The 27,779-nt window shown below is 46.1% G+C and overlaps 2 protein-coding genes across 4 annotated transcripts in view; both read left to right on the top strand.

Moving 5' to 3' along the window:
• Positions 1 to 2,178, top strand: part of MCU (mitochondrial calcium uniporter) — a 77,667-nt gene extending 75,489 nt beyond the window's left edge. The window contains exon 9 of the mRNA XM_033066128.1: positions 214 to 2,178. Coding sequence (XP_032922019.1) covers positions 214 to 291 — 78 coding nt within the window. The 3' untranslated portion in view covers positions 292 to 2,178. The remainder of the gene's footprint in view (positions 1 to 213) is intronic.
• Positions 775 to 27,163, top strand: OIT3 (oncoprotein induced transcript 3). 3 transcript variants are annotated; one of them, XM_042779515.1, is made up of 10 exons: positions 775 to 859; positions 2,276 to 2,406; positions 10,160 to 10,534; positions 11,495 to 11,605; positions 14,396 to 14,518; positions 16,321 to 16,443; positions 19,862 to 20,022; positions 20,902 to 21,317; positions 24,842 to 24,941; positions 26,239 to 27,163. In XM_042779515.1, exons 3-10 carry the CDS (start codon positions 10,291 to 10,293, stop codon positions 26,419 to 26,421), a joined length of 1,461 nt encoding a protein of 486 aa, XP_042635449.1. In that variant the 5' UTR covers positions 775 to 859; positions 2,276 to 2,406; positions 10,160 to 10,290; the 3' UTR covers positions 26,422 to 27,163. The 3 variants fall into 3 exon arrangements, with proteins under 3 accessions (XP_042635449.1, XP_032921799.1, XP_042635450.1); XM_033065908.1 differs by having other exon boundaries at positions 2,800 to 10,534; XM_042779516.1 differs by lacking the exons at positions 775 to 859; positions 2,276 to 2,406 and adding an exon at positions 8,879 to 8,947.
• The last annotated feature ends 616 nt before the right edge of the window (positions 27,164 to 27,779 follow it).

Here is a 27,779-nt window from a genome sequence, read left to right as displayed (position 1 = left end):
AGTGGCTGTGTGCACACAAATTCAGAGAACTACAGCTGAGAATGGTTTTCCTAAAAATGAGCCTGCAACTTTGTTTCACTCTTTGGACAATTTCCTGCTGGAAGAGGAAAAAACAAGGAAATGTGGGAAAGCTTTTTCTTTCTCTAAAGGGAAATGGTATAGGGAGAAGTTGTTTTGGGAGCTTGTGCTTTATAACTTGTCTTTTACTTTTAGGCAGAATTGGACCTCAAGAGGCTTCGAGACCCACTGCAAGTTCATCTGCCCATCCAGCAAATTTCTGAAAAGGACTGATCAGCAAAGAAGCTCTGAACCCCGGCAAAAACCTGTTCATAGCTCTTGCCTTTTTTAATTAAAGCATTGCAGGTGGAAGCTGGGACGTGGTGTGGGGGGTGGAGGGTTTTTACCTTTAATCAAGACAAAGGACTGTAAAAGGGGGAAATACCTTAAATCTGAAGATGGGACATTGTGGAATGTTAGTTCTGAAAAGGGCTTGGCAAATAGTCATGTTTTAAAATCTGTCAGAATGGCGATTGTGTACAAATACAGGATTGGGGGGGTTCATGGAAAGAATGTAATGCTGGGGTCTAGGGGTGTCTTCTTCCAGCTTTGCAGGGTCTGCCTCTTAATAGGACACCAGCAGCCTGCTTAGCTTTTTAAATTTTCCTTTACCTGATTCCAATCTCTCTTTCTCTCTTGAAAAAAATCAAAAGGAGAAAAAAAAATGAACAAAGAATCCAAGCCACCTGGAGCTCTGGCTGGTGATCAGAACTTGCACTCCACCGCCATTAACACGCACACTTCTGGTCAGACCTGGTCTCTTTTATAAAGTTACTACAAGACTGCTTTCTACTGGAAAACCGTGAGCTTCCCCTTCCCAGCCCACCCCCTGTGCTCCACTGACTTCCTCCTTTGCTTATTTGTAGCACAGATTGGTTGTAGCCAAGTGAGAGAAGGAATGAGTTTTCTTCTGGACATTTGATAATCGATATTTTGGATTATTCCGTAATAACTCTATAAACTTTGCGTCCCAGTGCCCTTGAGCTCCTCCTAGAAATCCATGGCAGCATTGCATGAGCGGATTTTTATATTCAGTCTTAAGAGAGGGAGGTTCCCCTCTTCCTACCCCAAATCTGAGAGCCACCTGGACTATGAAATTATGAAGGCTTAAAGGATTACAAAACTTCTGGAATCATGACTCCTGCTTTTAAATGAACAGTTTTGGAGCATGGAATAATGAAACTTGATGCTCGACTGCTTGTGTAATGGGATAGAAGGTTTCATATATCCTCAAAGCATTTCCCTTGCCCAGAGGCTTTTTGAGAGCCTGGGGATCTTACAGTGCAAGACACAGAACTGCTTGGGTTCTGTAGCACTTTCCCCTGATTAAGTAGCTTTAAGTGAACTTTGTGTCCACAGGTCAGAATTTCTTAGGAGTGGCTAATGACATCTCTTGTTCTTAGCTAAAAAAGAAATAAAGGAAGGAAGGTCAACCCATTGCCCTCTCTTAGCCAAGGCTGGCTGCTTTCTAAGCAGATAAAACATCTCTTCACTCAAAGCAGGTCAGTCTGGTTTAGCACCCTGCTGATAAATGCTGTGGAGACAGGATGAAGGTGGGAGAAGGACACTAAGCTTTATATACAGAAAGGCTGGCTGCTTCTTTTTGATGTTTCACTACTACTCCTCACTGTGTCATGGAAAGAGGCTTCTGGTTTTTTTGGAGAACCATGTTTTAAAAATATAGGAAAGAAAATAATTCAGTATTAACTAGATGCCAGGTGCCTTGCAGATGTGGAAACACAGCTGGGATTGCTGCCTCTTCTCACTCAGTGGCATGTTGGACCGAATGGGTGCATGTTTCTAGTTTTGGATTTTTTTTCCCCTTCCCCTTTTCCTCTGTCTTTCCATTTAATTACGTTGTGTGATTATTTTTTTATCTGTTTTATCCTGTTTGTGTGATGAGTTTTAAAAGGGAAAAAAGTGAACACAATCCTGTAGCTGAATCCTTGGTGTGTGTTTGGGATGAGGGAGGGAGCATGGAGAAAAGTCCTTCTTTAAAAAAAAAAAAGAACAAAAAAAAAAAAACAAACCTGAACATGTGTAAAATCCTGTATCATTTATGAAATATGTATAAAAGAGCAATGTACTTCTGGAACAATAAATAACTATTCAATTTTTGAACCAGTGCTCTTGAATAATGTTATTTTCCCCAGCTGAGAAGAGAATGTTCCCTGTGTGGCAGCTCTCTCCTGAGTTTCCTCCATTTCTTTTTGTTTAGGTTGTGTCTTCTTGACTGACCTTACCTCCCTGAGGCCGTGGTGATGCAGATAATAGCTTTCCTGAAGAAGCCTGGATGGAGATCTGGCTGCCAGGCCTGGCTGCCTAACAGGGATCTCGGGAGGTGGTGAGGTAGAGCTAGAGATACTTGGTCTAGCAAAGATCTTCCTTTGTTTGGCCAGTGTAGTAACAGGATAAATGGGCAGGTAATGCCCAGCAGCCCAAAAAAGGTGCCTGTGGTGTCAGTGTATTTCTGTACTGCACTCAAGTGCTGTTTTGGAGAAAAAACTGGAGTGTTAGGCTTCAGTTCCTTTCTTTCTGGGCCCTGGAATGGTTTGATTTGTCATGGTGACATGTGATTTGTTCATTACCTTTGGGAATCAGCAGTGTGCTTTATCCTAACTTTATGGGTTATTAGGATGAGATGTTTGGTGCAGGTTTCCATTGTGCCTGTGGACTGCTTAAAAAAATTACCATCTATGATTAGCTATTTTTTTAAAAAGCCAGCTCTTGTGTTTTTCAAAGCTGGAGTGGAAGGGCTGGAAGCTGTTTGTTGTCACCTACCTTCAATCACTGCTGACAGGCCTCCTTCCTCCAAGCAGCCCTTAGTCTGCTGCAGTCCCCAGGTGAGCTGCTGCCACCCTTAGGTAAATTTTCTGGCTCTTGAGTTGCATAAGAATTCATCCATTTTGGCACCCATGAGAACAGGAGACTTTGTGACATCTTAGCACCACCATCTCTATTTTGAAAGCAAGAAGATGCTGTTACAAAACTGTTCCTGTGCACGCTTTCATGTTGTTCTAGAGACAGTGTGGGTAAGGAAAGTGTCTGCACTTGTGCCCTGAAATCCACAAGCCTCCCACTCCAGTCTCTGCCTTGGAATGCTAACACTGAAAGGAAGGGTAGGGTTTGTTTGCTCTCCTGATCCACACTGCTGTATCTCAACATCAACACACAGCAGCTATCTCCCCTTTGGGAGCCAGGCAGGTGACAGGGTCCTGTCCCCCTGGCAGCACACGCAGAGCAAGCAGTGCTGCCTGAATTTTAATGTACCACTGCATTCCTCAGCCCTGGTGAGGGAGAAGCAGCAGGGTGTATTGCAGTGCTCAGGTGCTGCTTTTTCTACCAATTATATCATTCTTTTGATTAACCTCTTCTGTGAGGGAGCTTTCAGATAGATGTATGACCAGTTCAAAGTTTCCTGGAGAACTGCATCAAGTTCCCTTTTTCACACCCACAAGGCTCTACCTTGCAGGCCCCTCCAGGCAAGGTGTTTATAGCTTCTCTTTCCTGGAGAGCAAAGAAGAAACCCTTTTTCTTTCCCCCTGTAACCCTTCCTGCCTGGCAGGCAGCAATGATGATCACCTTGCTGCAAGTTCTTATGCTTCCATATTGGCTTTAAGAGGGTTTGCATGATGCTCTGAAGCTACCCTTGGCTGTCAGACCATGGCACTGAGCCAGCCATGTGAAGCTGGCCAAGCTGCCCTGTCTTTGAGCCAGTGGACCAATTTCTCTGATATCCCCTGGGGTTTGTGTGCCTGTGGAGTTATAAAAGCAAGCTTCTTTCCTCTGTGCCCCATTGTATGGCTTCATTTTCACAGAGGAAGGAGCTTTTTATATCTTAAGTATTCTTCTACCTTTCCCAAGAGATGCTAATTATTCACTTTAAAAACCCCATCAGACTTATTTTCTTTATTGACATTAAAAGGGTGAAAAATAAAATCCAGTAATGAAAATTAGACTGCAGTGTACCTAAGCCCTGCAGCAGGGGAGAAACTGCTCTTAGGCTGTGAGGCTCTTGTGGCTCTGAGGGCTCTTAAAAGATGAGTTCTCTTTCTACCCCTGACTAGTTTTGCAGTTGTTGGTGTGTTGTCTGTGCTCTAATTCCTCCATCTGAAAATGGAGGAGCATGGAAAATATGCTGGGTTTGTAGGACCTCTGGGAAAATACTCTCAAAACACCAAGTTCTGCATCACAGTGCTCCACTAAGGAAAGGAAATAACTGCTACTCATAACTAGGAGTGATGTACTTGCCTGATTTTAATGGGTTCTCAGTGTTGTACTTGTGTTGAGTTTGCCTACAGTTCACTCAGCTTGTGCTCCCTCCCTGATCTGCACAGCCCTTCCCACTGGCTCTGAGTCCTGGAACAAGTTGTTTACAGCAGCAAGCCTATCTCAAAGTCCTTGACTTGAGTGTAATCCATCTCAGCTGCCTGTCAGGGCTCATTGTGAACGTGCATCCTCCAATCAATCCCAGACAAGGGAGCCTGTCCTGTGTGCCAGGTTCTTCCCCCTCTCTCTGGCAGGAAGTGCTGATTAGCTCTTCCTCCTGTTCCTTCTAGGCAGGTTGCAGGTTCCTGCACCCAGAGCTGTGCTTCACACACCTCCCAGGCAGTGGTGTGTCCTGAGAGGTGGCTCTGACAAAGCCAAGATCACCTCAGCAAATGCCAAAGCCCATTTTTATTCTGGAGTCCATTACAAACTAGGAGGCTTTCCAGCCCAGCCAATGGTTTGAAGAATTTGAGTTTCTTGTTTGAGGATGGTAAAGCCCTGCAGAGATCTCTGGGAGGGACAAGAAGGGTGGTTGCCACCTGCAAAATGAGCATTTTTCTTGTGTTAAGAACAGACATGCACAGGCTTTGTAATAGGTTTAGAAAATCCCTCTTGGGTACCTAAATAAAATCCCTGCCTTCTGTTTTAATTTTGCCTTCCTTCTTCATATCTTTTAAACAGTACTGATGGCTTCTTTTAAAAGATTCTAACTTGAGCCTGATTCTTTTTGGGGTGTTGGACACATCAGTCTTTGGGGTGCAAATGTGGAGGTCAGGAACAACATATTTTCTGGACAGTGGAGGTCCTACAGAATGCCCTATTGGAATTGTGTCTCTCCCAGAGCATCTGCTTGTCAGGAGGATTTTTGTCTGGGTTTTTTTCCTCCATTTATCCTCTCAGGACTAACTGTTATAGATCCCTGTAGGGGAATTGGAGCTTTGAATATCACCCAAATTAACTTTCAAAGAGAAGGTGGTGATAGAGGAGTTGCCTCTGGTGCTTCTTCCCAGAAATGTTTAGAGGTAGCCGACTGCTTCCTTCAACTGGATGTTGTGGTGATTTGGGATAGGGAGTGCTATGGCATCTCCTGCTTTAATCCATTCTTGAGAACTTGATAGGGCCTGTAGGTGACACCTTTGAGGCTCCAATTTGTGGTGCTGCAGATCATTTTTCTGTGTTAATTGTCAGCTGTCAGTCACTTATATATACCTGTCAAAACCTTGTTATAACAGCTACAAAACAAAAGCATCTGGTGAAGAGGTGCTTCAGAGAGCTGTACACACCTGTGACACAAGCAGAGCATTCCATTCAGGCTTGTCAGTTTTATTTACCTGGCATCAGAAGTATGAACCAGCCTCTCCATGAAAGTGGCAAGATAGAAATTTTGGTGGCTGGCTGTATTATTCTCTGTTCAATTTTAGTTTCTCTTCTGGGAATTCACATAATCACCTCTTGGGGGTTATCTGCCTTGATAGCTTTGTGTAGTGAATCTGTTCTCCTTTCCTGTTGTTGGAAAAACCTTTCTGGTACTGCACAGCTGTCAGCACAATAGAGCCACAAGAATTTATATTTTTGTTCCTTATGGGAGCAATAACAGTAATTTATTTGGAGGATTTTTTTTGTAGCTCCCTCGAGTTGTTCACCACTGAAAAAAGACTCCTGTGCTGGGGAGAAGAGCAGCATATTGCACTTCACTCCCAGGGGCACACCCTGACAGAGGGAGGCTGTTGAGAATTTTCTGTAATGTACAGTCCCTGCAAGACAGACAAGCACCCTACTCCCTGCCCTGTGCAAATTCAATAATGTAGCCACTTTTTCCTGCTGGGATTTGAAGCTTGGTGTGATTTCTCAGGCCAGCCTGCTGCAGAAATGCAGGATGCCAAGGGAATGGGAAAATGCCCTCGTTTGCCTGATTGTGTGATCACTGTGTGCTCAACTGCACTCATTGCTGATGGAGAGCTCTTGGGGTGGGGTGAGAGGGAACAACCCTTTCTGGGTTTGCTGTAGTAAAGAACACATTTCAGTGTGCAGTGATAACAAGTCACCTAAACTCAGCCCAGTTTGGTTTGAATTAGTCAGGAGAGGCTCTCAATTACTCGGTTGTGCATCAAAATTAATTCAGTTGGGAATTTCCCAACTAATTGGGATTAGTTTGTCTTTTCAAGATAGGGGAAAAGTGTCTTTGCTTGCCTTGTTTGATAATCTCGCTGCAGTGGTCAGGTTGTGTGAACAGGAGTGGCAAGGGCCTCTGTGTAGCCTAGGAACAGCTCATTTCCCTGTGGGACACCAGTCTCTCAGTTTGACTGATGTTCCCATTGTAGCTCTGCCCCAAGCCCTCCTGTGCAATCTGTGCTCGGAAGGACCAGTGCTGCTCCTTTGGCCACTATTTCCTGAAGTTAAGGCTCCTTAGCTGGTGTTTTGTGCCTGCAGGGAGCTGTGCAGTATGACTTGTGGAAGGAGCACAGATAACAAGCACCCATCTGTTCTTTTCCATCCCCTCGGGATGTCCGGGTGTCCCTGGTTAGAATTCTTCTCTGGATAAGATAGTGGAGGTGTCACTGCAGGGCAGCCAGGGCAGAAAACAATAGCAGGTCAAGTCCAGAAAATAAGATTGATCAGTGAGTACATCCCTGCTGTCAATAAGGGGCAGAGCTGCTCTGGGGAAGTCAAGGCTGGAGCTGTAGCCCACGTCCCTTCAGCTTCTTCCTCTGATAAACTTCCAGGAGAGCAGTCACACTTGCTCTTCTGGAAGCCTGGAGTCAGAAGCTCCACTGAGAGGAAGGCTGCAAGAGCCACAGCCTGCATAAGGACTTTCAAGCCTCTGTCCCTTCAGTGGTGGCTCTTCCAAGGCTCAGTGTGATGTTCCAGTTCTTGTTTTTCTTTGTTGTTCAGCTCCAGCCAGTGTCTTCAATGGGTGAGTAAAGAGGCATTGCCTTATTTCTGTTTGCCATCTCTAAGGTTTACAGTGAGCCTTGGTATTCTTAGATGAAAGGCTGGAAGGTGGGAGAAAAATCCCTTTTCTTTGAAGGTGATGTGAAATTCCTTCCAGTTGGAAAGATCCTTCTGTTAAAGTGTGAACTCTTCCATACTGGGAGAATCTCTATTGCCAAGGCACTGTGGGATTTTCCTCTCCCTTTGGAGGACAGACTCTATGCTACCTTTTCACCTGCTTCCCTGACAAATCTGAGCTGAATTTAGTGCCATAATGCAGTGCTGCTCCCTTTATTGCTTAGTTGTGCTGGAGCAGAGCCCTCCAGTTGTACAGTGCACCAGGATTAATCTCTGCAGGTTGGGGCACTCACCAGTGCTCACTGGAGCCTGATTTGTCAGCCAGTGTGTGTGCTACCATGTCAGCCAGGGAACTAATGATAGCATCAGGTTTACAAATGGAAAAGCTTTGCTTCGTAGCCAACGCTTGTCAGCCTCAATTGCTCAGGCCACACAAGAGGTGTTGAGGAGGAAAAGAATTGAGCCAAGAAAAATGAATAGTGAGTTAGAGATAGTTACTTTTCTTGTGCAAGCCCCCAAGCTTGTTGTCTGGGGAGAAGAGATGAGAGGCTGATCAGTTGCTTCTCTATTTTTGTGGAATTTTTTTTCTTAAAAACCCAGTTTAATTAGTTAAAATTAAAAAACTGCGCTGCCAAAGACTGCTTGGTGTCTGCAAGGAGCCTGGTGTGGGGCAGCACAGCCAAAGGTGGCTGTGAGGATCTGCAGTGTTCCAAAGTGCACTGCCTGCTTTTTCTGCTTGTTTGCTTCCCCCTCAACTTCTGCCAGAAGCTCTCAGGGGAATGAAAGATGGGAGGGAATGCTACCTCAATTCCCCTGATGTGCTTTCTTCCAGCTCCCTCTGAGCTGCTGCGTGCTCATCTCACTAAATTTTGTCTTTAAATTATCTCCTGGATGTTTAGCAGACAATGTAATCTCCCTGGATGAGCATTCCCAGAGCCTGTCTACAAAGGATATTTCATAATTACATGAAAGCTAATGAGAGTGTTGGTATTTTTAGTGCTGCCCAGCTGGAGAGCTGACAGGGCATTCCCGCTTCACTTCATTTGGCTTTTAACAAGACGAAAACCTTTTCATCTTAGTCAGTGACTCACCCCAAGGCCACACCAAATCCTCCTGTGGAAACCAAGGGAATGGCACAGAGGGAAACCCGGAGGAAGCTCTGTTCAGGACCTATCTTTTCATTTTGGGAGAAGTCAAACCAGCCTTTGGAGGATGGGATTTACAGTGCTGCTGCTGTCTGTGGGTAAGGGCAGGCAGACAGAGCAGGTGAAAAGGAGAGCTCACCAAGGAATGCCTGGTGAATCCCATCAGAGATTCCCTGCTGCATTCCCCTCTGCTGCTCAGGAGAATGAGGCTGGTTGTGGTGGCAGTGAATCAGCTTCCCTGCATATCTTTGTGTCGTGGCACTAGAGATTCCTTCATAACTCAGATCCATCTTCCTTGTGCCAGCTCTGCAGCACTCCTGACTCTGGCAGCTCCTCCTGCCTTTTATGCTGGATTTGAGACCAAGGAAAATGTATCTGTGGCTGAGGAAGGCTTGAGAGATGTTATATTTGTGAGATATTTCTACGAGGTAGCACATCTGTGGGACAGATATTTACAGAGGACACAGGTAAACAAGAGTGACTTGAAGTCTATTCTCTGAAGCACTTGTAGCACTTTAAAGTCAGTGAAACAAATCAAAATAATGAACCAGGATCATTTGTGTTTCCTCCCTCACTCATACTTCATCACACTATTGTCAAAACAAAACAGCACAGCTTTAGAACTTCAAAAGAAATGTGCTGTGGAAAGTTGAGACTGTTCCAGTCCAAGATGCATTTTGTCAGAGTGATTGGTTTTATTAGCCTAATTTAGGAAATGGTAATCAATTTTCCTTACTCAGGGCTGTATTAGCATTCCTTTTGCCTAATAGGGAATTGCTTGTCATGGATAGGTTGTGCTTAATCAGGTATTAAATGTAAGGCAAAATGGAACCTCTGAACTTCCAGTGAGGAATCTGCCAAATGAGGGTTAATTACGAAGAGACTGAAAATTTAATGAACACTTAAATTCTTCATTTACGTTCTCCCTATGGTACTCTCATATTTTAATTATTTGCAGAAGGTTCAGAAAAGCCTCTGAAAAGGGACACACTCCTTGAACACTGCATGAACAGACATGCACTTACCAGGAAGTCCTTGTGTTTGTGTGTTGCCCCCACAAACACTCACTTCACTCACAAACAGCTGCTGTCCTGTGCAGATCAGGAGGGTTTGTGGGCTTGCAAGGAGCACAGCTGCGTGAAGGGTTTAATGTGGTGCTCCCCAGAAGGTCCCAATTCAGACCTAGATTATCAGATAATGAATAAAAAGGTTTGGCAGCTCAGCTGTGAGAGCTGACACTGGGGGATGGGTTTTAAAAGAGGCTGCACAACCTGCTTGAGGCATAGTCCTTTGTTCCAAGGCAATGGGAGAGTTACCAGTGACTTCAGGAGGGGCTTGCAGGTGCTCATTTAGTACTTGAATGAAGGATCGTTGTCTTAGGCAAGATCTCGGGCTGTATTTCCTATGGCAAAATCATTACCTGGACTTGAGATTTGCTTATATCTTCTTGTTTCCCCTGTCAGCTGAACAAGTGAAACTGTTACATAATGTTGTAAGAGCCCTGTTAATTTACTGTTCCTCCAAGACCTTTAAGGTGAGCTGTCAGAATTTTCCACAAGGCAGTGAGTTTGCTGGTATAACCTTTTCTCTGCAGGGATCTGTTAAGTCAGGGATGGAGGAAAAAACACGCTTTTGTAATTGGCTCGATATCTACCCGCTGCTCTCTCTCTGTGTCCCAGCCCTGGACCCCTGCTCTGCCTACATCAGCCTGAACGAGCCCTGGAGGAACACGGACCACCGCATCAACGGCTCTCACGGGCAGCCCACGTGCGACAGCGGCATCGACGGCGAGTGGTACCGCTTCACAGGCATGGCCGGCGACGCCATGCCCACCTTCTGCATCCCCGAGAACCACTGCGGCACGCACGCGCCCATCTGGATGAACGGCAGCCACCCGCGCCCGGCCGACGGCGTCGTGCGGCGCCAGGCCTGCGCCAGCTTCAGCGGCAACTGCTGCCTCTGGAACGCCACCATCGAGGTCAAGGCCTGCCCGGGCGGGTACTATGTGTACCACCTCACCAAGCCCAGCGTCTGCTTCCACGCTTACTGTGGGCGTAAGTCACCTCTCTGATCCCCTCTTTTGGTCCCTGGCTTCTCTAGGTCCGTGTAGGATCAGCCAGGCAATTCCCGCTTTGTTCTGCTGGCGGGATTTTTCCACAGCTGACCTGGCTGTGTAACAGCAGTTACAAGGTTACAAGTTTTGCACCGCTTAATTAGTGGTTTGGCTCAGTCTCTTCTGTCTTCGCTCAGAGCCAGGATTAACAAATACATGAAGGAAATGGATTTTCTGGTGTTCAGGCTTGGTTGGTCATTAAATCTTATCTAAAGTACAGAGTGTTCAGCAGCACTTCTAGCCACCAGCTAGAAGTGAGAAAAAATGGAGGAAGATCCAGCTGCTGCAAGGTCTCTTAAAGCCAAACAGCCCAATAGAGAATTAACACCTATATTATTTATCCTTTTAACCCAATAGCTAGATTCGCGTGACCTTCAGTGTAACACTGACTGACCAAACAGAAACTACTACCTGAAACCCATGAAGAGATGAACAGCAAGGGAAACACCACCCAAAACCCTCCATGCCTATTACTAAACTATAAAATCCTCAAATTTAAAACACTTTATTGTGTGAAAGCACACACTTCTCTTTGACTACACACCCGTGATTTTAAGTGCATCACTCAAATTAGGAAGCCTTCTCCAGGGCCTTAGGTCAAAGCAGTGTTCTCCAGGGAGTCAGTGCCAGAAAGCACAGAAAGCTTGAAAACCCCAGGTTTCTGGGATCCAACATGGCCTCAGTGATTTAACGCTCCCTGTGGGCCCTGGAGTTTGTCTTATGCAAAGTCAAAATTTGCATCTCTGACTCACAGTAATTAGACCCAATTGCAGCTTCAGCAGGTCAGCTTTCCCAACATGGGCCAGGGGCTGCATGCAGGGTGGGAAGCTGATGGGACAAATCCTGTTCTTTCATTGCATGCTCAGTGCTTTGTGCTGACATTGTTCTTCTTGTGCCCTAGATTTTTATGACATCTGTGATGTGGTGGATTGCCAGGGCTCCTGCCTGGACACCAGTGACTGCACGTGTTCCCCGGGTACGACACTCGGACCTGATGGCCAGACATGCCTTGGTAAGAGTGGAAATGAGCTGTGCCAGTTACTGGTGCTTTTCTTCCCTTTTTCTCATTGCTCACCTCTCAATCCTTTGCCTTACAAAGCACTATAAAAAAATGACATATCCTGAGAGGAGTTTTCCCCTTTGGTGCCTAGAACCAGGACTGTGCTTCTGTAAATTGTTCCAAGACATGACATCCCATGACTGCATCCATTCTGGTGCCCTTGGAGCTCCACATTTGTGAGGCTGGATTTGCCTTCTGCATGGTTCAGTGGCAGAGTCTCTTTGCAAGATCATGGTGCAGGATCATGTGGTATCACTGTGGCACTCAGGAAAAGCTGTGCAGTCTGGCATTAGAGATTTCTTCTCACATTCTGTGTTGAATATCTCTCCTCCAAAAGAAGTGTTGCTGGCTGCTGTAGGGCTGCACACTAAACTCCACCATATTTCCTGCCCTTTTGGGACATTGTCTAGGCCCTGGGGCTTGAGAACACCCAAAGAACTCTAAGTCCTACCATACCTGCAATGGTTTTAGGCAGCATGACAAGGGAAACTGGCACTTGATGGCTGAGACCAGCATGGCCAGAAGGGAGGTGAGAGCAGAGTGGGGAACATGGGCTTTGGAGATTTGTGGGGGAATCCCCATGAAGCTCTGAGGAGGGAGAGGCTGTGGTTGTGTGTGTGGTGCTGAGGATGAGCACCTGGACTGAGAGGTCAGGAAAATGATGTGACAAACCAAAGGGCTGGGGAGGGGTGACTGTAGGGGAGCTGCAGAGCCACACCAATGGTTTGGAAGAGGTAAGGGAGAGGAAGAATCTCATCTGTCACTTGATTTGGTGGTGAAGCTGAAAGCAGAGTTGCAGAGTTGGTCCAGGAGGCTGTTTGGCAGGTCAGTCTGTTCCATAGAGGCTACACTGGAAAAAGCAGGCATGGGTGATTTCTTTCTTCACACACCCCTATGTCTGTGAGCATCAGGGCAGGACCCACAGTCATTCCAGTGTGTGGAAGGAGCAGCCTGGTCCTGCTGCATAGTTGCATTTGCTCACAGTGATTCTGTGGAAGGCTTTTGCTTAAGCAGCTCCACTTGTCTGCAGCCAAGTGGCTGACTGAGCTCTTTCAGATAATTAAAAACATTTATTGGCTGCTTCTGTGCAAGCCTTCCAGTCACAGAAGTGCCCTTGACAAGCACTAGCACTCAGTGAATGTGTGGCAGGCTCAGAGGAAAGGATTTCCTGCAGCAGGGGGGCACACAGGAGTCCTGAGCCTGTCTGTGTATGCTGCAGCTGCTTTCATTCCCCCATGAGCAGGATTTCTGCACTGCTGCTTCTCCTCCAGATTCCCAGATGGCAGAGCACCTCAACTGGAATGACCACACTGTTTCACCTACCTGCAGCCTCCCCTGTGTGGCTCTATGATCTTTCTAATAACTTTCTGTTGTGCTGAGGAATTGTGCAATCACATCTCTGAGAGCAACTGTGCCCTCCTGACGGAGAAACCAAATAAATCCCTGTTTGTCTTTCCTAAACAGAGAATGTGCTTCTTTTCCCATCTCCCCTGAAGAGGGGGACTGAAGCTGCTGCAGTAATGCAGCAGAGAAGCTGTGGCTGCCCCATCCCTGGAAGTGTCCAAGGCCAGGTTGGATGGGGCTTGGAGCAACCTGAGATAGTGGCAGGGGATGAAGCAAGATTAACTGTAACGTCCCTTCCAACCCAAACCATTTTGTGAAGGCTGAGCAGCTCTGTGCACCTCCCTGTGCTTCTCTTTAGTGTATTACCTGCTTCAAATCCCAGAGCAGAACAGTTGATCCTGAGTTATATTTTCATTTAGGAGTTAAATAAGGTCTTAGACTTCCTGTCACACACCTACCAACTCAATGCATTGCCTTTGACTTCTTCAATGCCTGCATCCATCTTCTGCTAAGCTGTGGTTAAAATCAGTTCAGCACTGTCCCAATCCAGTCTCAAGACAACCAGCATGTGTCCCAGAAGTGCTGCTGTCACCAGTGGGGACAGGGACAGAGATCTGTGCGTGCTGTAGAACTTGGAAGGACCAGTCAGGGGAATTTCTGGGCCCAGCCCTTGACCAAGAAAATCTCTGGACCCTTCTGACATCTCCATGCCTTTTCCAGTAGCCCTTTCCCTCTTCCCCTTCTGTTTTTAAGCAGCTTTAGTTTTATTTTTAGAAGGGAGTGTGGAGCCTGTCACGTGTGTGAAAAGCAGAGTGTTGTGTGAGTCTCCTGGACGTGCTTCCTGCCTCCCAAAGCTGGGTACAGGCCAAGTCTTTGGCTAAAAATACTCAAATCACATTGCTTGTGGAAGGAGACACCAGCTGCCAGCTGTGGGTACTGTGCATGTGTGGGGCCACAGATACCTGAGAGCTCATCTCTGACCTGTCTGTTAAAATGGTACTTTTCTTTTTCTTTGTTTTAAGCTTCTGACACCTAATAAATGCCAGCTTCTAAGCTGTTTTGATGAAACCCCATGTGAACCTTAATTGATAACTTCAGCATCCTGGCCTGCCTAAGAGAAATCATTCATTTTGTGGCTCAGCAAGAGCAATGTCTGCCCCTTCCTCTCTGTTTGATTTGCCTTTTGCACACAGAGATTAAATCAGGTTCAGTAATTAGACTGTCAGAGAACAAAGTATACCTTTCAGAAACAAAAAGAAGGGCAGACAGGCTCAGAGCAACTTTACAAAACTTAGAAGGAATTTTCAGAGCTTTACCAAGAGATTCAAAAGCTACTGTCAGTGTTACTACTTTCATAGTGGGATTATTCTTTACATTCCAGAGCTTGGTTTTTTTCAGATGAAAATGAGTGTGAGCAGAACAACGGAGGCTGCAGCGAGTTCTGTGTTAACCTGAAGAATTCCTTCCGCTGTGAGTGCGGGGTCGGGCGCACGCTGGGAAGTGATGGGAAAACCTGTGAAGGTGAGGCATCAGCTACCACAGGCTGCTGGAAACTGTATAAATCATTCTCTTGCAGCATTGACTCTCTCTTGGCTCCTTGCACCTGGGATTAAATGTCACTGATATCACCTCTGTGCTTACCAGAGAGTTGATACTAAAATATCCTTCTAAGCCAACACAGAGAAATCTCCTTGTTGTTCTCCCTGCCATATACATTTCTGTTAGGGTTTGCTTGTGTTTGTCTCCAGGGGGACAGGCAGCAGTGGATCTGGAAGATTGGTTGTTCAGGCAGAACTTGTTGCTGGAGTAGTTGGCATTTGGCTCTGTAGATTTGTGTGGTAGAGTTTTATGGGAGCAGATTCAGCAGCACTGAGTTTTGGCAGCTCGCATTTGGCATGGGGTAATGTCATGGCATTTAGACTAAAGCATGAGGATCACTTTGGCCTCCCAGGACAGAGATGAGGAGAGGGAATGCCAATCTGTGGACAGAAGTAAAATTTGGGATTAGGGCAGCATTTTGCTCTTTGGTGTCTGTGCGCTCTGCTGCTCCATGCAGCTGCCACAGTTCCTTCACAGTGTGGCACAGCCAGGTTGAAAACCCTTGATAAATTTAGACTGCTGGCTTAAAGACCAAATTGTGGGCCTGATGTGTTGTCACTAACAATGTACAAACTTCCCTGAGCAGAAATAGGCAAACCCAGCAAAAACTGATGTGTGCTTGATGTTTTCTGGGGTGAGCTGTGGAAAAGCACTGTGCCCCCTCACAGCAAAGCTGCTGGGTGGTGCTCACAGACACTGTGGGGCCTCAGACAAGAAAAACAACTACAGATGTGCCTCACTTTTCAGCTACCCAAAAGAGCTAAATCTGCTCTCTGAGTTCTGCTGGTACATCACTCATCCAGGCAGTGACAGTTCCCTGGGAAATGCTGCTGTGCAGAGTGCTCCTTAAGTACTTGTCAAGTTATGTGGAGCCAAAAATGGTCTGTGGGCTTTGTCCCTGCCACATCCAGCTCTGAGCTGCTGGGACATCACATAAATGAGCTGTGCAATTTTTATTCCCAAGTGTTGCACTCTTCTGACAGAGCTGGAATAGTCTGTTTGGAAACTCGTTTGTTTCTGCCATTCCCCAAGTTGGCTTTTAGGGCCTTTGATATATCATTTAATTTCCCTTCTGTAAGAAGGATGGTGCCTTTCACAAGTTCAACACTGCTGCTGGGGATTTTTACAGTCTTGTTAATAAGTTTTATTTCTGAAGATGTGCCCTCAGCTTTGGGAACCAGTAGAGAATGGGATGTGAGGTGTGAGCTACATCACAGCTTGTTGCTAAAAAGAACAAATGCAAGAGATTTAGCTTGATTATGTGAGCTGGTGAGGCTGAGTAGAGTTTAAAGTATCTCAAAATTTACATTATGATGCTTAACCCATTGCTTTGACTCATATGGGGTGTTTGGGCTGTTATTTTCCATGCATTGTATAGGATTGAGTGTATAGGGATTTCCATTCTTTTCTTTACATTTCATTGAAAACCACACAGTGATTTCTGATGGCAGGCTCAGGGAGAAATATTTTATATTTATGATTTGCTTATGTTATTTTACTAAGAACAGTAGTCCCAAAGGATGAATAAAAAATCAAGCAGTTAAGGTTATTTCAAGGAAAAAAATCATGGTGCTCTGCATAAGTAAAAGTGTACCATTAAAAAAGGGATCTTCACCTTGTTTTCTGGGAAACAAACTTGTCTTTGAGCTGTATTGTTCAGACTGTTGCTTGGTCAGGGATCTGTTGGGACCTGCAGGATGCGCTGATTTTCCTTTCTTTCCCAGAAATTGAAGGCTGTCACAATAACAACGGAGGCTGCAGCCACACCTGCATTGAGGTGGAAGACACCTACCAGTGTGAATGTCCCAGGGGACTTGTTCTGTCAGAAGACAACCACACTTGCCAGGGTAGGTCAACAAAATCTCCCCAGCAACCTCTGTCCCCTGAGGGAATGTCAGAAGGAACTTCTTGGTTTTGCTGTCTTCTCTTATTCTGTCCTTTCCAGTTGGGTTAATGGAGCTTTTTTATTAATGACAGACCATCCAAAAGTGAGAGCCTGAAGATGTTGCTCTTCTATCCAGGCAGGGCAACAGCCTCTGGGCTCTCTGCACACCTCTGACAAATTTATGCTGTTAGAACTGACATTTTCCATGCTTCAAACTTCAGAATCTCAGCTAAAGCAGTCCCTTCCTAAAATGGGGTTAAAGAGAGGCATGTTTTTTTCCACGTGTGCCATTCCAGTAAGCATTCCTATGCCTTGAAGCAGGGCACTAGCTTTGATATTAGGTGCTCCTGCTGGCCCTTGGAATAGTGCCTGGAATAGCATCTAAAAATTGACTGTTACTTCTGCTGTGTGGAGGCCAGAGCAGCGTTATCCTTGGAGAACCTTCCATCTGAACTTTCCACAGGGAGTCCTTCACACTGAGTCACTTGTGCCTATGGCATGCACGTGGAATAAACAAGCTCCCTGCTTTTTGCAAAGATTTCTTTTGCAAATGCATCCAGGCTAGCAGCAGCCTGGTGTTGCCTGGTGTGCTCAGTCAACCTCCTGCAGTCTGATGTGCCACAGAGTTTTCAGGTATCAGTCAGAGGGACAGATCTGGGCTTCATGGTGGCCAAAAGGGCAGGTATGCCTCAGAGAGGAAGTTGGAATGGCTCTGCTTGATGGAATTTCTGCTTTTTAAGCTTTTTAGAAATGCAGGGCTCCCAAGGGTGAGCATTGCCCACTTGGGATCCAGCAGTGCTGAGGGGAGTTTCCAAGAGCTGTGATCATAAGATTGAAGGTCTGATTGATGGATACAGGCCAGAGCAATTTTTCAGTCCTGAGCCCCTGAGGCAACCCCAGCAGATTGGAAGTCTTGGATTTCCCAGCCAGGGTTTCTGCTGCTTGTGAGGCTGCTAATGAGAGCAGCAGCACTGCTGGGAGCCAGGCTGGGGCTCAGGATACAGCATCTCATAAAGTGAAATTGCCTGTTCTTTTGCATTCATGAATTTAGCTCCCCATGCTGTGGCCTGCGATTCTGAGCAGGTATGGAACTGTACCACACAATTTTTTGTGACACCTTATCAAGTTTATGTTGGTTCAATTAACAGTACAGGGCAGGCGCAGTAGCCTGAAGCAATTGGATCTGCAGCCTCTCTACCCTCCTCTGCACTGTCTCCACATTCAGAACAAACATTAATAATCTTCCACAGAAATCAGAGTCTAGAGGCTGCAATTTTTCCATGAAGATTCCAGCCAGCCAAATACTTGGAATTTTGCAGCCCATCCTAGAATTTTGCAGTCCATCCTAGTACCCCACCTCTTCCTGAAGAGCAGGCATGAAATGCTCTTCCCCCCTGTCCCCTGCCCGAATTTTTGTGCAGGGTTTATGTTTGTAGCAGTGGGTCAGGGCTCCCCAGCACCAGACAGCCTGTTCTGCTGAGCAATCTGTGCAGGAGGATAACCTCTGCTCCAAGCAGAGGAGTGCTTTGAAAGGCCAAGGAAGGAGCCAGAGGCTGCAATATGGTGCCAGTAACAACAGTAGACAGAGAAATGAATGTTGACTTGCCACAGAAGCTTCCTCCCAGGCAGAATGCTCAGAGGCATTGGTGCAAAACAGAATTTAAAGTGGAAATGAGGAGGCTTTCCCAGTTCTCACAGGTGCTCTGAGAAGTATGAGGGTGAAGAACTAAACTGTTTGGCTGGCACACACTGAGTGTTTTCCCAAATAGCCACGAATTGGCTTGAGCCAAAAAGTTTCCTTCACTTGTTTCTGTGTCCAGGTGGTGGAGGGCAGGGGAAAATGGAGTGCTTTCTTCCTCCTAGTTTGTGCCAGTCAAAGACAGGTAGAAACAGAGAGATCCTGAACCAAATCAGTCCTGAACTTCAGAGAATTGCAGTTGGGATCCAAATCTCTTGCCCTGAATGTCACCTTTATAAAAGCAGTACATTTTCTTATTCATCAAGGAACCTTAGAACAGCGAGGATTTAAATCCAGATGGAGCCAATCAGTTCTGCAAAGGATGTTCCTCTCTGTCTGCATTATGCTGTGTTCTCCAAGTCCCTTTCTCTGCTCCTGAGCCATTTGACATGCTCAGTTATTCCCACTTGCCTTCTGCTGCCAGTGGAGGGAAGGTTAAGATAATTTTTAGTTCTTGAAGCTTCTGTTCTAACCCAGCAGTGTCATTATGGGAACATATTGCTTTGGGCACTCTGCATACATTTTAGCTTATCACTTTGAAATTATCAACTTTTAATCAAAAATCCACCCTGGAGGTACTCAGAGGCTGTTGCAAATACCTGAGCTGGGACAGGGAAATTTTTAAAGCGGGGGATGAAATGTTTCTTTTAGCAGTGTGCCTTATATCAAATACCCAGAATCCTAAATTATATAATTAATGATGGAAATTAAGGGAATGCAGGTCATAGGAATGTCAAGGACTGGGACTGCAATTAATTTTGTCAAAAATCTCAGGAAACAAGTATATTTGCAAAAAAGGTTTTGTCGTGGGATTTTAAAGTACAATAAATGTAAATTCTGCAAAAGGTTTGTTTTTCTGGCTGAAACCAGGATATATGCCACCACTGTGTTTGTCATGTCTCTAACTGAACTGAATAATCCCAAGGAATATTTATACAGCAACTACTTTTTTATTGAAGGTTATTCTTTCTTCCTTCATTTTTTATTTTGTCCAAGCTCTGTTTTCTCCTGCTTCTTATGTAATGAAACTTTAATGTAAAAAAATTCACACGGAGGCCTGTATTAAAATTTAAAGGTTGGAAGGAGGTGGAATGAATGAGCTAATTGGGTTTGTTTGTCAGAGCTGGGTTTATTGCTTATAAAAATATTATTATGGCATTTTGAGGTGCTTCCATTTTAGCTCGGTATCTATATGGAATTACCCTGTCTCTTGTTTCAGCAGATTCTGGGTTTGATGTAAAATCTGATTAGGGGGTCTTAAAAAATGGCTTTGCCTGGGGTGTTGTGAATTTGATACTCATATCTGGCAAAGGCTCTTCTCAGGACATGGCAGTGCAAGAGATATCAACCAAATCTGTGCTGAGTATTAAAATGAAGCTGGAAAGCACAGCTAAGTTTCTGCTGCCAGTGCAGTGGTTTTCTTCATTGTTTTCTGATGCATTGCTGTGGCTGGAGAATTTGGGGCAGTGGCAGCTCTGGTTTGTGTTGTGCAGGTGGGAATGCAAGGTGGGTGGTTAGGTTGCTGTGGTAGGTTCATATCCATAAATGCTGTCTATGATTCTCCCTTTTTTCCCCCCAATTCTAACTGGTATAGCCCTTCCCCAGCTCACTGGTAGGTTTATTCTGAGGCCTTCTCTTGCAGTTCCAGTGCTGTGCAAGTCCAGCTCTATTGAGGTGAACATCCCAAAGGACCTGGTTGGAGGCCTGGACCTTTCCCTCATCAACACCTCGTGCAAAGGCGTATCCAACGGCACTCACGTCAACATCCATTTCTCCCTGAAGTCCTGTGGTACTGTGGTAGATGTATGTATCCCTATTGCCCAGTCCCTGGCATTTGGGGATTTGGCTGTGGGGAATAAAACTGATTTAGCTGTACCCTCAGAGCTGTTTCCTGTGCTGCCATGCAGCTGCCCTCAGAGTAGACCTGGGCTGGTTTTCCAAAGTCAGAGGGTTTGTTCCATCCCCCCTCCAGCAGTGTGTGTTTGACAGCATGGGTGCTGCATTCTGCTCCCCTCCTGTTTCACAAGGGTAGAAGGTACAAGTGCCCTGACTCTTCATCCTCCTGCTGAGACAGATTCTGATCTGGTAATGTTTCAAATGTTAAACTGGCAACTGGTGAGGACCCAGAGGGCAGAGGGGTAGCAGAAGTGTGGTGCATTGCAGCTGCCAGCAGACCAAGGTCCATAGTTGGTCTCTGAGGATGAGCAGCATCATTCTGGTGGTCCTCAGTAACAGTTCTGAAAAAACTGTTAGTTGAGGAAGGAATTTTTACATAGTGATCAAAATTCCATTCTCCCGGGCAGTTAATCACTACATCAACACCACAAGAAAACAGTTTCTTGTGGAGAAATCTCCATAAAGTAAAGAGGGAAGTCTCCTCTCCCAAGTAAACTGGTGAAAAACTATTTTAGAAATAGTAAACTGAGTTGTTTTCAGTATGAAAGAAAATAAGGGGGGGGTTTGAGGGGGAGGAAAAGTAGTTTAAAGTTTTATTCTAAGTTGGTTTTTTTCCTTACAGTTTCTAGTAATAAAGTTTCTCTTTATACCATTTAAAGTTAAGCCTATTTTACTTTCCTCCTAGTTCTATCTCACAGCAAAAAAATTTCAAATTAGCAAAGCAAAACCACTACAGGGTGAGCCCAGGGAGGTGTTTCTCCATGATCTCCCCTTTCTTTGCTGCAGGTGATAAATGACAAAATCATTGCCACCAACCTGGTGACTGGCTTGCCCAAGCAGACCCCGGGCAGCAATGGGGACATCATTGTGCGCACCAGCAAGCTGCTGATCCCGGTGACGTGCGAGTTCCCGCGCCGCTACACCATCTCCGAGGGCTACGTGCCCAACCTCAAGAACTCTCCCCTGGAGATCATGAGCCGCAACCAGGGCATCTTCCCCTTCACCCTGGAGATCTTCAAGGACAAAGACTTTGATGAGCCCTACAGGGGTGCTCCGCCCACCCTCAAGCTTCGGGACTCCCTGTACTTCGGGATCGAGCCCTTGGTGCACGTCAGCGGGCTGGAGACGCTGGTGGAGAGCTGCTTTGCCACTCCCACCTCAAAAATTGATGAGATCCTGAAGTACTACCTGATTCAAGATGGGTGAGTTCACTGTTCCCTCTCTTGCTGGCAGTTTAATGGGAATTGGCAGTGGGGCTGAGTTGTCTGTGTGATGCAGGAAACACTGTCCCTTCTCCACAGCAACCTGTCTGCCCTGCTGGTAGCAATCACCAGCAGCCATCAGGCTGAAACCACCTGTCCCACCAAAAGGAATTGGGAGAAATAGTGGGAGGCAGTGAAAGAGGTTCCTCCAAGTGCAGCCTTTACAGGATATATCTCCCTGTCAGTAGCCTTGTGGATAATTGAGTTGGCTCCTGTAGAAAAGATTCTCTTTCCTGATATCCTCTCTCTGCCAGCCACAGAGTGCCAAGCCGATGTGCAGAACCCCCATGGCCATGTGCTGCTGCCAGGCAGCTGACAAAGCAACTGGAACAAGTTTCTTAATTTTCTCATAATGGCCTTATTACAGCATGAGCCAGAAGAACCCACTGCTAGTCCTGGTGGGAGCTGCAGGAGAATCTCTTACTTTTGCTCTCCCTGATGCCTGTCAGTAGAATAAACTTAGTATTTAAGTTTGTCTGTAATTTTTTGAGGTGTTTGGGGTTAGTGATCATTACAGGATATGCTAAAAATAATTTTGTGCAGATTTGCGAGTCCGCTGTTGTAGTGGTTTTTGCATCAGAGGTTTTGGGAGCCTTGCTGTGGGCTCAGCTGTGGCTCCTGAGATGATCCCTCTTTTCAGACACTTCTTTGGGTGCTGAAATGACTGAGCCATGCTACAGCATTGCTGTGGAGTGTTTGCATCCAGCTGCTTAACCAGACAGCTCTGAGGAAATGTCATAGTAGTGAGGCAGTCTGCTGTCCTCTGGGGAGGGAAATCCAGCCAAAGGAATGTCTAAGACATACCCAACAGTTGTAGCCTGATAGTCAAGGGACTGTGCTTGTGCAAGTCCTGTATGTTGCTTGCCAGACCATTTAGTGATGACAACAATCATGTCCTCAGCTGCCAGACTAAATCATCCGCTGTTACATCCGCTTGATGGCAAGTCCTGTGTGGTTATCTTGTAGTGAAAGGGTTCTGCAATGTAAAGTACCCAAAAACACTGTTTTCATTTCCTTCTGACAGAGGATTCAGCATTAGCCTGCTCTCCCTCCATCCTAGGCTGCAGTCCTTTTGTGCCCAGCATTTCTGGCTTTATGAGCAGATCTGTAATGGGAAAATCGATTTTTTATCAAGTGGATGAAATCCTGGCTTGGCTTTTCCCGTGGACCCTTCACAGACTCAAGGCCCCAAACATTCATTCGTTTCTCCCCATGAGTGAAAATGATGGGATTCAAAACAGCAGCCAAAACCTGAGCTGGATAGAGAAGGGAGAAGGCAGGAAATGTCATCTCTTAAATTCACCCCAGCACTGGTTGGAGGATTTATGGCACCAGCAGTCCCCTGGTACCTGCAGAGGGCATTAAAACTTCACTGAATGGAAAAATGCTCTACTCTGCAGCCATCACTGCAGGCCCCAGTGATTCAAAATTAAATTAGTTGAATGCACTGATAGGTTGTCCCTGCTCCAAACACTTCTATAATAACTCAGTTTTCTTCTAGAAATCCAGCTCCAAAAGCCCACTACAATAAAGACGGGACTTTTCTATCACTTTATCAGGATCAGTTGATCAGTTTTATATCAGACCTCCAAGAGTTAAATGCATATTCTAAAGGGGCTGTTTAAATTGGAGGGGCTATACCTTGGCCTGAGGAATGGGAAAATTCCTTCTACTGCTGTCTTTGTTAATTGCCTGCCTTCTGAAAACAAAATAAACCAAAGGCATTGACCGATGGCACAGCTGATAAACACTGAAGCTCTCTGGGGCACCTGGAGCAAGGTCATGTCACTGGTGAGGTCAGGAGCTGTGATTCAGCAGAGCACAAGGTGGTTAAGGTAGTTCCCTTGCAAAGCTCATCTAGTTATGTCTCTGGCTGCCCCATTTGTTAGGCTGAGGTGGATATTTCATTGTGCAAACCTTCCTTTTAACCTTGCAACCCTGAAAAGAGAGAGCACAGCTCCCACAGCACTGCCACTCTGCTCTCCAAACCTAAGCACATTATGCACAGGGATAGGGTGATTTTTCCCATATCTTCACCAGGCTCACCCCTTTTCCTTCCATACGTGTCTCTTCTCACCTCTCCAAAATGGGCAGCAGGGTTTCTGGGGGTTTCCTAGGAGAGTGGGATGTGGTTTGGCCCCACCAATGCAAAAGGACTTGCCCTTGTGACTCACTGAGCTGGTTTTGTCTATCTCTGATTCCTTTGTGCTGAAGTTCTGCTTTCCCTCTCCCTAGCCCCAAAGCAGTAGGTTTCCTTCCACCGTTGTGGAGAACCTTTGGAGAACCTGGGATTTAGGAGTCAGTTTGAGCCAGTGTCCAATAATCATCACAGTTTATGTGCTCACAAGTCAGAACATGCCTGTGAGTTGAATTCATGGCCCTAGAGCTTGGCCACTCACCTATGAAAAGTCTTTAAATGTCATTCCTTATGATCAGCTGCCTTGTTTAAAAAGGAATTTTAACAACATAGAGATTCCCAAACGTTCCAGTGAAGGCAGAACTGCTCTTTTACAACTGAACATGTCAAACATCAGCATTGCTGACAATGCCATGCACATTTCTCCTATAAAGATGGGAGCTGAAGCTTGCTGCAAGAGCAAGACTTGGAGCTACACCAGTACCTCTTGTCTCTTCCACCACTTGTTGTTTGTCTTTTAAAAATATCTTTCCAAGTCCACATTTCTGAAATTACCTTGCTAGAAAGGATTGCAATGCAATTTCACAGCAGCATCAGGGCCTCTCAAGATGCCCAAGGCTTTGCAATAATCAGCAGTAGCCATAACTTTTTGTCTGTCACACTCTAAATAGGCTGTAATAATTTATAAATGCACTGCACCTGGAATGTAACTTGTTATAAAAGCAGCTTATTTTCTTGCAGTTGTGAGACCTCTCCTACAATCTTGCATTGCTAGTGATGGAAAAACTGAAATTATACGTTTTTGGTGTAGTGAATTTGAGCTGTTTGACCCAATCCAGCAGGAAAGCAAAGTAAATCTGGATTGTTGAATTGTTGTTGTTTTCATCATCTGTCATATTTTAGTAATGTGGGTGCAGGCTGCTTCATTTTAAGCATAATTTATGTGCATATCTATGTGTATACAGCAAGTGCATAGCACATTCTGTAGTGTATAACACTGCAGGCTGTTGCACAGGAAGGTGAAATGAGGACAGGCTTGCCTGCAGCTCCCTGGCAGTCCCTCTCTGAGGGGACTGGGCCACGTCCTGCCAGCCCTCAGCTGCTGAGCTGTTCCCTGTCTGGAGATGCTATTAGCAACGCTGCTGTTTTCCTCCATCATTCCCCACTTTTCTCCTGTGGCCAGAAAGGAAGTAGCAGAGATGGTAGCTGAGCCTGAGAGAACCAATCCCTCCTTTTCTTTCTCTGGTTAAGTAGGCTGGAATGTCTTTTCTCTTTCTTTTTCCATTGCTGGGAAACCCATTAAAGCCTATCCCTCTGCTCTCCTCAGCTGTGTTTCTGATGATTCTGTGAAGCAGTACACGTCAAAGGACCATCTTGCCAAGCATTTCCAGGTTCCTGTGTTCAAGTTTGTGGGCAAAGACAACAAGGTAAGCTCAAAACTCAACTCCTAGATATTTCATTGGCTCTGATATCACTGAGGAGCCTCAGCACCAAGTTGGAAAAGGGTATGGAATGGCTGGCCCAAGGCAGGTGCTGCTGTGCCTGTTCCAGCAGTTGCACCTTACAGGAGCCTGACACAAGTACTTCAGGAGAGATTGATAAAAACAACTAAAATTAAAATATGAAGGACAGCTTTGGAACATCAGTGCCACAGCAGGCTAAAATAGTTGTTGTTTCCACAGTGGACTCCTGTTTGCTGAGTGAGAGAAGTGTTCTCAGTCACCAGGCACATTTCATAGTGACATTTCACTGTCTTTAAAACAACACAGTTTTTAGTTTGGGATCTCTTCAATCTTGTGTCTTCTCTAGCTCTTCTGAGTACAGATGCCAGGTCTCCAGACAGAAAGCCACCATACTGCTTAATTCAGTGTGAAACCAGGATGTCTCTCTGGGGCAGAAGCTCTGTAGTGGGAGGACAGTGGAAGGATAATGCCATTTTCCTAATGCAAATAGCTTTCCTTTCTCTCTTGGAGGAAATTGGATGTTCCAGTCCAACACTGCCTGCTCCAAAAGCTGCTGCTCCAGCTACTGGAGAGCCCCAGTAGGGTTAAAACAGATGATATCTTCTAAAATTCAGAAATTTTCCCTGGCTTTCTGATTATCCCTGCATCCTCCCATTTTGCACAATGGATTCTGCTTCAAACCTCTCCAAGTCTTTGTGGCTGCTGCTTGCAGGGATCTTCCTTGCTCTCCTTGTCATTTACAGGGCAGAGAGCAGCAGTCCTGTCACTGCCTTTGCAGTGCAAGAAGAAAAGGTAGCTGTCCCCATGCTCTTTGCATTCTCCCTCTTCTCTCAACTTGGCCTCTCATCACTCTATGTTTTCCTCCTTTTTCCCCTTGGTTTCCTGGCTTTGTTTTCCCAGCTCACTTGAAATTCTCTTGCACGTCTCCATCAATCCTTGCGAGGCTTCACCGCTTTCTTGACGTGCAGCTCCTGCCAGTCCATGCAAGCTCTTCCAAGCTGATTCCTGCTGTTTTTATCCCTTCACCTGGAGGATCATTTCACACCTTCCTATTCCCTGTCTCTCTGCTCTTGGCTCTGAGATGTCATCCAGGCTCTCTGGAGAGGGCACACAAGGAAACAGACGGAGCGGCCGTTTTGGCCGCAGATGGTGATGCTGGACACGGACTGTGTGCCATGGGAATGAATGCTGTGGTGCTGGCTCTGGTGGCCAGCAGTCCCCAGAGCCATGCACTGACCCTGCTGCTGTGTCCCCACCGCAGGAGGTGTTCCTGCACTGCCGCATCCTCGTGTGCGGGGCGCTGGACGAGACCTCGCGCTGCGCCCAGGGCTGCCGGAGACGCACGCGCAGGTCGGCCGAGCAACAGGAGGAGGAGGAGGAATCTGCTCACATGGCAAACCACATCCTGACAGGAGGGCCCATCAGAATCGACTTTGATGACTGACACCCACCCTCTGGAACAGCATCTCTGACCTTCCTTCTCGCTGCCTTCTGTTGTGTGTTTGAGAAACGAGAGGTATTTGTTAAGGTCCCGCTTGAACCTCAGGACTCATTTCCTTAACTCTGTGGTGATTATTTGTGAAGTATTTTGGGCCCAGGAGACAGGCCTTGGAGTGTGACCTGGACTGCAGAACAGTTTAGTTTTACCTGCATTTCTCCCCAAGAACCCTGAAGGGACCCTGTTTCTTTGCAGGCCGGAAGTGTTACCCAATTTTGCCTTTCCACACATCCACCTACAGGCCACAGGACTGTTTGTCCTTGACTAAACAAATGTTATCCAAGCCCTTCTTGCATCAGACAGTACAAATAGTATCGTAGCCCAGTGTGTTTGCTGTGCAGCTCTGTGAGTGATGCTGAAGCTTTCAGGTGACTGTTAATAAAAACATGTATAAAATATATCTCATCCTGTGTAAGTTCCTTGGAGCAATGCAATTGTCATCACAGGCAGCTAAAGCTCAGATCTGTCACAGGCACATTTAAATGTGATTTTAAGAAGCAAAAGTATTTAATGACATTTGATTTTTTTAATGGCTCTTGATAATTGCATGAAGTTTAATAGTGTTTCCTCCTGTATTTAGTGTATCATTATTCTTCTACCTCTTCTCCCACCACCAAAAATGCCTTTCCTAAGTGCTATAGCACCTTGCTTGTAAGAGAAACACCATTAAACATCTATACACACCCCCTTCCCACGCGTGCTGCTGCCAAGTGTTTGTTTGGAAGTTGTGATGCATTGCCCTGGTTAGGGAGGCTGTAGTTCCAACAAAGGATTAGAGGAATGCACGTTAATTATTTATAGCAATCATTGGTAAGATGGGCAGTTCTCAGGACAGAGCTGTCCCCAGTGAACCTGGTGACAGGAGACATGGCAGTGTTGTCTGAGTGGCCGTGGCAGGGGACACAATTACTGGTGATGATGGTGGCATCGTGGTTGTCAGGAATCTTTTTGGGCTGTCAAGCTCCTTCCAAGAAAAATATAATGGGTGTGATCAGCTCAGGCTCCTGTGGGCTTCACTGAGCTGTGTGCTAAAGGATTAGGGATGTGGGGTGGAAGGGAGGAAGCACAGCCAGCAGTGAAGGATGATGTAGGACGGGCAGGGCTGGAGGATGAGGGGAAGGATCTATCTCCACCCGTGGCAGGGGCACTGCAGTGTGTTCCAAAGGTTTTCTCCAAGAAGTTTCTCAGAGTGCAGCTCTGTCCTGCGTGGCTGGAGGTCTGCTGGAAGCCCCCCAGACTTCATCACCCTCCTTTGCTTGGAGCAGCCAAATTGCTGCAAAAGCCAAAATTTGCTGCTGCTCTCA

Source organism: Catharus ustulatus, chromosome 8 (assembly GCF_009819885.2).
Source record: "Catharus ustulatus isolate bCatUst1 chromosome 8, bCatUst1.pri.v2, whole genome shotgun sequence".
NCBI classification, from domain to species: domain Eukaryota; kingdom Metazoa; phylum Chordata; class Aves; order Passeriformes; family Turdidae; genus Catharus; species Catharus ustulatus.
This window is presented reverse-complemented; position numbering and strand designations above follow the sequence as displayed.

Bases quoted from the DNA above. Each gene is read 5' to 3' on its own strand.
- OIT3 (XM_033065908.1), top strand. From the start codon at position 9,841: ATGAAGGATCGTTGTCTTAGGCAAGATCTCGGGCTGTATTTCCTATGG. The intron at 16,444-19,861 runs GTAGGTCAACAA...CTTCTCTTGCAG, and splicing joins AGACAACCACACTTGCCAGG to TTCCAGTGCTGTGCAAGTCC. The intron at 21,318-24,841 runs GTGAGTTCACTG...TGCTCTCCTCAG, and splicing joins TACTACCTGATTCAAGATGG to CTGTGTTTCTGATGATTCTG.